General features: G+C 33.1%; 1 protein-coding gene across 1 annotated transcript; it reads left to right on the plus strand.

Moving 5' to 3' along the window:
• Positions 1-5,586: 5,586 nt before the first annotated feature.
• On the plus strand, positions 5,587-6,596 carry LOC132599958 (uncharacterized). The gene has a single exon (XM_060313105.1). It carries the CDS (start codon positions 5,893-5,895, stop codon positions 6,379-6,381), a length of 489 nt encoding a protein of 162 aa, XP_060169088.1. The 5' UTR covers positions 5,587-5,892; the 3' UTR covers positions 6,382-6,596.
• The last annotated feature ends 3,365 nt before the right edge of the window (positions 6,597-9,961 follow it).

A 9,961-nucleotide genomic window follows, 5' to 3' on the forward strand; every position in this document is an offset into this window, starting at 1 on the left:
TATGACTTGTTTTAGACCATAAGTTTCTAAAGTCTTCCTTTCGATTTATAGTCATACAAATCTACAGTCTTCCTTAAACTATATACCCAATGAAATACCATCATAACTGGGACGGGGGAAGCACAACTTTATTGATCGCAAGCATGTTATTTTATAGATTCAAGTGATCATTCACCTTTTTCTTCTCCTAAAAGTGAAACTAATATTGTGTATTTGAGATTTGTGATTGATTGCACTCAGTTTTGCAAATGTAGTTTGAGTACTTAACATGTTTACAAGCAAACCAACAACAACAAGATACCCAGTATAATCTCACCAGGTGGGCTTTAGGAGGGTAGAGTGTAGGCATACTTTACTCCTACCTTCTAAAGGTAGATAGGTTGTTTCCGATAGACTCTTGGCCCAAGGAAAGATGAAAAGGCAACACTAATAATAGACAATATCAGCAACAAGGTAATAATATAAACGCACGAAAACAGCAAGCAGGTAGCCCTAGAGAAGATCTAAGAATAAACAAGTAGACCTAGATGTTATATCCCGTATTCTTATACATTGGGATATTTTAAGCTAAACGCGACAAGTTAAAGACAAGACTATTTAAGGTACGAGGTAGAGACTTTTAACTTCCGATTTTATTTCAATGCACAAGTCGCCTATAAATTTTATTTGGTATAGAAATATTAATGGAAATTTGGGATTAATTTACCATGATTAGATTATTAAGTGGGATTAAAATTTAATCACTTCAATAATTAAGCCTAAGAGGCCGTGTGGGCACCACCCGAATAATAATAAAAAAATATATAATGATATAAAATCAAAATTAGAAAATAACAAAACAAGGTGCAAAAGTGAGTCATCAAAAGAGGGAATACGTGTAGCAATATGGGGAATAATATATATTCAATTGGATGTAGTGCAAGTGACCATTTTCAAGTCATTTGTTGGTAGACAAAGCTCAAGAGCAAGAAAAAATGCTCATGGCTGCTCACGGCCAGATTGAGGTTTAAAAAAAAAAAAAACAGTTTTGTTGCTTAGTAAAAATTCTAAGGAGAAGACAAGGAGATAGAGGTGGAGAAGCAAGAATAAGTATAAAGATTTAAGACACAAATTGGAGCCAAGTATCCAAGGTAAGAGTTGATCATTTCTATGTGTTTTATGATGAATTGAATGTATATAATTTTGCATGTTGGTATTGGATTGTTGTTGTTGAAGTTTAAAGTGAGCCGTGTGTGATAGGCTTATATGAAGTAATGCTCAAATTTCTTGTACATGCATTGAGGATGGTTAGAATGTTGTAGTGTGTATGAAAGGAATGAAAATTATGGAATTTTGTATGTGGTTATGTTGAGGCCGTGTAGGGGCTGGTTTAGGGGATTAGTGGACTGATTTATTTGGTGCCTTAGTTGTTGTTGTTGTTGTTAGGGACGTTGTGGTGCATTGTTTGCATTGTAAATATGTGAGTTTGATGTGTAAAAGAAATGCTATGTGTGATGAAGGAAAACAGTCCAAGCCGTGGACTGTTTTGGATTTGAATGTGTAAAGAAATTTCACATGTTGATGTTGGAGCCGTGAACTATTTTTAGATTTGAATGTGTAAAGAAGTTTCATATGTTGATGTTGGAACCGTGGACTGTTTTGGAAAAAATGGTGGATTAATTTTATTTTGAATGTTGATTGTTATTATCATGGGTTCTAAAATAAGAATAAGGATATTGATGGTTAAAAATTGGAATTGTGATTGTTGCGGGCTGTTGTATAAACTAATAGAACGTTAATATAGCTCCTTACAATCGTGTAAGTGACGTTGTTAGCATGTGATTGTTGATAAGATTTGTGAATTGGAAGAAAGTATGTATTGTCATTCTTGTCAAGTGTGAAGATTGCGGGTTGTTTGGTATATGGAGTGAGTTGTTTTGAATATTGTACGGGTTGTCCGAGATTCCCTCGAGTCATGTTAAATAGCCTCGGGTTGATACTTGAATATATGACTAGCAATATTAGCTTGTAGTATTAGTTGGTTTGAATGCGAACGAAACGTCGTCTAAATGTTTAGAAAGGGGTTATTAACGTTAAAATACGTATTGAATTCCCTCGTAGCCTAATCGTAGCTCTTGATATCTTAATATAGGATAAGGTACTATTGGGCAACGTGTACGAGTTGTATTACGACTAAACGCTAAAGGTATGTAAAGCCCATCCCTTCTTTCTTTTGGCATGTCCTAGATGTAAGTAAGATATGATATAAACCTTGGGGAAATTCTACTCTCTAGTTCCAAGCATGACTCATGATTTTTATTCGTTTCTTGATGTTAGAACTTTTAGGATAGTCGAGCTATTGTTTCGAGTCTATTATATGATTAACTAATAAATGATGTATAGAAATTCCTACTCTTAAAGAATTGCATAATTAGAGGTATACTTGACTTTGATAAGCTATATCATGTTAAATTGATACATGTGTATGAATCCTGAAACGTTCCTTGTTATAGTTTATAGTGACATTTAGAAAGAACTTAATATGATCATTATCTTATACTTGAGAGCTGATTAGTTTACTTATCTATTGAGTCTCAAAAGATGATTTGTATGTATGTGGTTGCTTATTACTCTGCTCGTGCTTACCGTTACATTCTTCACTGAGTCCCGGGCCAGGACATGTTTTCGTGCGCAGATTCACCGCATTATTCACTGAGTCCCTCACTAGAGGGCCGGGACACGTTATGTATATATATATATATATATGTATATGATGAGATGATGATATGATGATATGGGGATGGCGGCCAGGATGGCATATGATTATTTATTCACCGAGACCCTCACTAGAGGGCCGGGACACGTTATATATGCTTATATACAGTATAATTATTTGGTTATGATTATTAAATCCTATAATGACTTGGGTGTAATGTTGACACATACGATTTATGTTCAAAGGTAAGTCCTATGGTTTCTGATTGTTACATTGGGTCCTACACTCTCCATTTCAGATATGATCCTATTTACTATATTTCATGCTTTACATGCTCAGTACATACTCCGTACTGACCCCCCCTTTCTTCGGGGGGGCTGCGTTTCATGCCCGCAGGTACAGACGCTCGTTTCGGAGATCCGCCAGCCTAGGATATCTATTCAACCACTTTGGAGTGCTCTTTTGTTCCGGAGCCTAGCTTGTGGTATAGATCCCTTTTGTTATATATGTATGTGTTTGTTCAGGGTACGGCGGGGCCCTGTCCCGTCATATGATATTGTCGTTACTCTTAGAGGTCTGTGGACATATGTGTGGGTCTGTATATAGTTGTTGTTTTGCTATGTAGACATGACTTATGTTTTGGGGCGTACCCATTCGTAGTGGCAGCCTTGTCGGCTTGCGTATATATACATATGTTTTGGGATGTTATGCGTAGTGGCAGCCTTGTCGGCCTGCGTAGACATATATATATTTGATGTGAAAGTTGTAACTCCTCAGGAGACAGGTGGCCATGATATGCATATATGCGACAGTGTTAAGGCAACGTCTTGCCTTTATATATATAAATACTTGTTATGCTAGCTGTAGATGATTGTAGTTAACAGGTGTATACGAGTGTCCAGCTCGGGCACTAGTCATGGCCTACGGGGTTGGGTCGTGACACTAGAGATCTAAGAGTAAAAGCTACTAGTACTCCTAGTACGGAAAAGAGATCTGCGCGACAACCTACTAATCCTCTCCCTGATACTCGACCTGCACACCCTCCTATTAAAGGTCATGTCCTCGGTAAGCTGAAGTTGTGCCTTATCCTAGCTAATCACATCTCCCCAGGAATTCTTTCGCCTACCTTTCACTCTCCTCAGCCCCCCCGGCCAACCTCTCACACCTACTCACTGGAGCATCTACGCATCTCCTCTGCATATGTCCGAACCATTAAAATCGGCATGTCTTAACGAGAGTTATGAGATATTTACTGGGTACATACCAAAAACTATGGTGTTGTTTTTTTTCAAAAACATCTTGTTGTATTCGAAGATTTTTCTAATGTAAATTGAAACATTTTATCTGGTGATTCATGTTCTACTACTGGTTATACTTTTACTTTGAGAGGTGATACTATCTAATTTGTTGGAAATTTTAAAAAATATAGCAACAACTACATACCCAGTTAAATCTCACAATGTGGGCTTGGGAAGGGTAGAGTGTATTCAGACCTTGGAGGTAGGGGCTGTTTTCGGTAGACCTTCGGCACAAGGACAAACAATTCAAAGCAGTATAGAAAGTCACAACAAAATAATATAAAAATCATGATAAAGATGTTTGGGAAAAAAATAGTTGTAACTACCACAAATTACAACTACCACAAATTAATACGATAATCGAAGTATAAGATACAACATATAGTAGTAGAAATCGAAGGACAAGAAACTACAAGAGTAATACTAGGACTACTAGTACGAAAGAGTAAGCAGGACAATGCTCAACTACCTACTAACCTTCTACTCTCCATAACCTCCTATCTAAGGTTGTGTCCTCAGTAAGTTGAACCTCCACCATGTCCTCTCTAATTACCTCTCCCCAATTCTTCTTCGGCCTACCTCTACCTCCCCTGAAACCGTTCATAGCCAACCTCCCACATCTCCGCAGTGGGCGTCCGTTCATCTCCTTTGCATAGACGCCCCAGTGCAAAGGTGTGAAAGATTGACTATGAACGGATTCATGAAAGGTAGAGAGGTAGGCCGAAAAAATATTAATGCTATTAATTAACTCTATCCTGAACAACTGAACTTATTACCTTAATTACGGCTAGTAAAGAAGCACAATGATTAAGCCTTCATTATTTTAATAAGTTAATTCATTCAGTTTACCTATCGCGATGGTATGGCTGCTATTGGTAAAGTATTTCGCCCATCTTCAACTGTTTCGGATAACAATACAGGATCAAAATAGACCATCAAATTTTATATATAATATGGTAAAATCTTACTCACATTGATCGTTTACATTAATCAAATGAATGCATGATACGTGTTTTTCATTCATTATTATTTAATTATAATTAAATAATATATATATTCAATTTAAATTTTAATTACTAATATAAATTATTTGATTTAATATATAAACAATATATGTATTCAATTTAAATTTTAATTACTAATATAAATTATTTGATTTAATATAAACACCGAATAAGTATAATTATTTATTATTAAAAAAAAAAAGGAGAGTCCATAGTTTCTTCTTTAATTGGACACTCATCATCTTTAGAAATCTCGTGGAACTTCCAACCAAGTACTTCCGAAAAAAGTCTTGGTCCGTTTCTAGAAACACCAATAACATGTACACAGATAAGCCAGCTCTAGTAGCTCTTAATTATGTACCGTACTTTATATACTACTAGAACTAGAAAACGAATAAATCACCTTTCCCATATGTACTATACCTTTTCAAGAGCCACCGAATACTTTATCTTTTCAAGAGTCATCCTTGTCTGCGCACGTGGGAATTGGGATGTATCAGAAATAAATTTGTTTTATAATCAGTTCATGTACGTAGTTCTCACTTCTCTTATCCATTAACCGCACATAACGTTTGGGGGTCTCCCAAGTATCCGTCTCTATAATAGATTCTTCTTAAACCCTAATTTCCTCCAAGCTTCCCATTTTCAATCAAGACTTATTTTCCAATCCCTTTTGTCCTTTTTTACTTTTTCTTCATTATCCCCTTCCAAGAAGCCGCCTCTGTGTACCTAATTTATTCCCAATCCGTAACTATTTATACCTCTCAACGAATTCCATTTCCCTACTCACCTCAACTTACTACTAATAACTACTCTTGTTAGTTGAATTCTAAGGTTCTGCTCAAATTAGTTATTATATCACGTGAACTAATTTGGGACTCAGGCATATCTAGTAATGATGATGAAGTGCAAGAATAACAAGAAACAAAGGAAGAGAGACGACCATAATTCAAAGAAGTCGAATGTCAAAGTTGTGTATATTTCTACGCCTATGAAAGTAAAGACTAGTGCCACGAGATTTAGGTCACTTGTGCAAGAACTCACAGGACGGGACTCGGATATAGCTAGAATCATGGAGACCAATGGGATGACGGAGTTCGAAGATATTCATCATGAGTTGCTGCCAACAAAGTCGTCATCACCATCACCATCACCATCACCATCACCGTCATCATCTTTGTTGCCAGCAAAGTCGTCTAGTTATTCATCTTCAGTGAGCTCGGAGTCTAATTATTTTATGGAACCTAATTTTAATGATTTATTTAGCGGCCAAATGGAAGAGCAATTCCTTGATTTATTGGCTAATTCGTCAAATTATTTGCCATCTAGTAGTATTGATTATTCAGCTGAGGTTGATGTTCTCGGAAGCTATGATGCACTGTAGATTTCTTATGTTTGTTTTTGTAGTTTACTTGAGTGATTTTGGTGAATATATAAGGCTCAGAATTAAGGTCTATCTGAAAAATTGCTATTTTCCCACTGAAATTTTTTTGTGGTTATGTCTCACTGAATATCGAGGGAAAAAAACATAAATAGTAGAATTTTCACTCAGGAATATTTATGAAGTTTTCCAGCATTTCGATAATGCGTTTCTTATCATGCATTTTTTTAGTGAAGCTATTCAGTGAGAATGAGATGACAAATCACGTTTTATATCATAAATTTGAATGTCAGCCGAGAAAATCTCTTTTTCTAATAGTGGGTGTATGTATTTTTTCTTTTTCTTTTCGTGTACGGGACAGATATTTTTTAGATAGTTACATTGTACTATATCATGTATTATTTTGGAAGTACAGATAACTTAAGATATTATCTAGTAGACTTTAGGAGTTCGAAAGATTTGGAGCATGTACATCAAGGAGAGAACCACTTTAGTGAATGGTGCACTCATATTATAGAAATTCTAGATCTCTCTTTGTTTTAGAGATTTTTTTTTTTTTTTACGATTTGAAAAATCTTATTATGGAGAAAAAGAATTTAAGTTATAAACACAGTTAGTGTAAAGATTTCACTAGTAAGTCATTCAAAAGATATTTAGGGTAAATCTTCTTAAAATATGCGATACAATTTATTATCTTGAAAATAAAAAACTACTTGATAAAACATATAAAGGTAACATGATGGTTTACTTACATCAATGATGTATATAACTTAAACTCACAAAATACTACTAACACAGTTTCATTCTTCAAATTCAATTAATTACGTAAGAAAAACACTTGTTATTAGCAAATCGCACAATATTTGTCATCGGTTCTAACATGGATTCAACCTAATAAATATAGCAGTGTGGTTTCAAACCGTAGTCAAATTTAATTTTGTACTTTTCCCAAAGAATTTTTACATGTGAAATTCACTCAATCCATGTTGGAGCTTAATTAAAATCAATGACGAATATGAGACAATTTACTAATTAACTATAATGATATCCGAATGATTTTAAAGTGTAAAATTGAAATAATATTTAGTCTAATAGAGGCCTGGTGGGATAATATTGAACCCTTTTTGCCAATTCTTTTAGCTCTAATTATAGAGTAATTGTTTGTTGATCATTCTAAGAAAGTGATCCTAAACTAATGATGAGACTACGTATGTACTTGCAGCTGTTTGATTTGGATTATATCACTTAATTTAATTAGCATTTTTCAAAGTAGTTTCAACTAATGAGCTATGACTAAAGGAATAACGGTTATGACGTGTTTTAATTGATGACACATATGATAGATGTGTGCCTTAATTGGTGATTTCATGCTGATTTGCAATTCGTAAACTACAGATGCAAATAATTAAAGTGGAGAACTGAGCTTCGTATTACACATATATACCAATGGTATTTACATCTATTTATTTTTTTGGTACATAATACACAAAACAATACTTGCATAATACACACAACAAAATAATACAAATAAATAAAGCACTAGGATACTGAGGGAGAGTGTGGTAGCTAGAGTGGAATAGTGGCTGCTTGAGAAGTTCAAATAATAATCATCTTGTTTGCTGGCTTTAATCGTCAAAACGACACCTTATTGCCTCAAAATCTTCTCAATTGCCTCCAATTTGCTCCTACAATTGGCTTACCACTTACCAGCCATGATTAGAAAACCTTAAAACTAATTTCTTATATAGCTAAATGATAAGAAAAACTTAATACTAGTATTTATAAAAGAAGTGAAAGGAAAATGAAGGTTTGTGCCTTTTCAAACCGAAACGATTAAGTATAAGAAATGTCGCCTTTTTTGTTGGACTGTTGTTTTTTATACTTCAAACAATCCTTTATCTATAAACCGGGATATTATTATTATCTTTTGGAATTTAATTTATATGTGATGCATAGTAAGATAATGTGCACGTGAAAAGTTGAAATGAAGAGTCTAGACTTTATAAAGACCAAATTATTAAACATATTCTCTTTGAAATGAAGCTTTACAAATTATACGCACACTATCTTTTAAAAAAAATTAAAAATAAATTGAACTATCTACTTATCATAAGTTTGAAATAATTAAATACTTTGTATTTTGTTTCAAGAAAATTGTCTAGCTTTGTGATTACGTACTATTCTTGCATGTAATTGATATGGAAAATACGTAGCTGATTAGACAACCTAAACGTTGGAAAAATTGTACTCTAGAATAAAAAAGTCACAAGCCTTTGTTATTGCTAAATGAAACATATTTTTTTATGCAAAATCGTCAGTAGTTGTTTATTGTAAGCATGAAATGCTTGAGTGTTTAATTTTGGACTTGAATTTCATTTCCATAGTGTATTTTAGACGGTGGGTTCTTCATTTTCGGCATTTCAAACTTACTCTTGTATATTGAAATAAAGTATCTAATTAGCTTATAAATTATAATCCAAAACTTATATATATGTAGCAAATTTTTTGGTATCATGTCACATTGTTTGACCCTTTTTTCTGCACTAATGTGGAGTAGTGTATTATATATTTGTACAAAACGTTATAGCTCCGGTGTTTATTAATATTGTCTTCTATTGATTCTTTCCTCCAACCAATTATCATTTCCATTAAATCACTATTTCAATCGTTAGATGCATGTTTTTGTCATAATAAGTTTAGATTAAATAATTTCGACTGATTCATCTAATATAATTTAAGACTGAATTATATGAAATATAATTTCAGGTTAACTTTTATATCGCATAGGATTAACGGTACTTTATTTAATGTCTGATAATTGTTTCAAAAGGTAATCGAACAATGTACATACACGTAAGTAGGTGTATATACATACACATATATCTAGTTACATACACATAAGTAGGTGTATATACATACACATATATCTAGTTACATACATGCATCTATATTTATTGTTTATTAAAAAAAATATAAATCTTTTTATTTTATGAATATGAAATGTTCAACATGTTGACAGTATTCCGTCAATAATTTTATTCTACTTTCAAAGACTCAAGAATATAAATTTATCTAATTATTCAAGATAAATTTTGAAATATTTTATACTGTTTTTTTTTTAAAAAAATCGTACAATTTTTTAATCTACCAATATTTTACACCAAATCAACATTTAAATTTTGTAAAAAGCGAATATTAGTTCACAATTTTAACCAAAAAATATTTTAAAGTTTTTCTTTCATAACTCATTCAATTTTACATAATCTTCCTATGCAAGTGAATATGTTGCTTCTTTTGCCGTCATGTAAATACGTTAGTACTTTCTGAAAAATGAATTAATGTCCATATTTTCTTTTAGTTTTTGTCAAATAATATCACACTTTTAGAAAGGAAATTTTTAAAATCTTATTTCCACGTTATATTTTCAAAATTTTCTCTTCTCTCCCAAAACTTAGTACTCCATTAAAAATAAACGTTTGACCTCACATAACACATACCTACTAACTACTCTTCTATATACCTAATACTCAGCACAAAATCACATTAAGATATTCAATTGAAACATAAAATATTACCTCAATCC

The sequence above is a fragment of the Lycium barbarum genome, chromosome 6, assembly GCF_019175385.1.
Source record: "Lycium barbarum isolate Lr01 chromosome 6, ASM1917538v2, whole genome shotgun sequence".
In the NCBI taxonomy this organism is placed as follows: Eukaryota; Viridiplantae; Streptophyta; class Magnoliopsida; order Solanales; family Solanaceae; genus Lycium; species Lycium barbarum.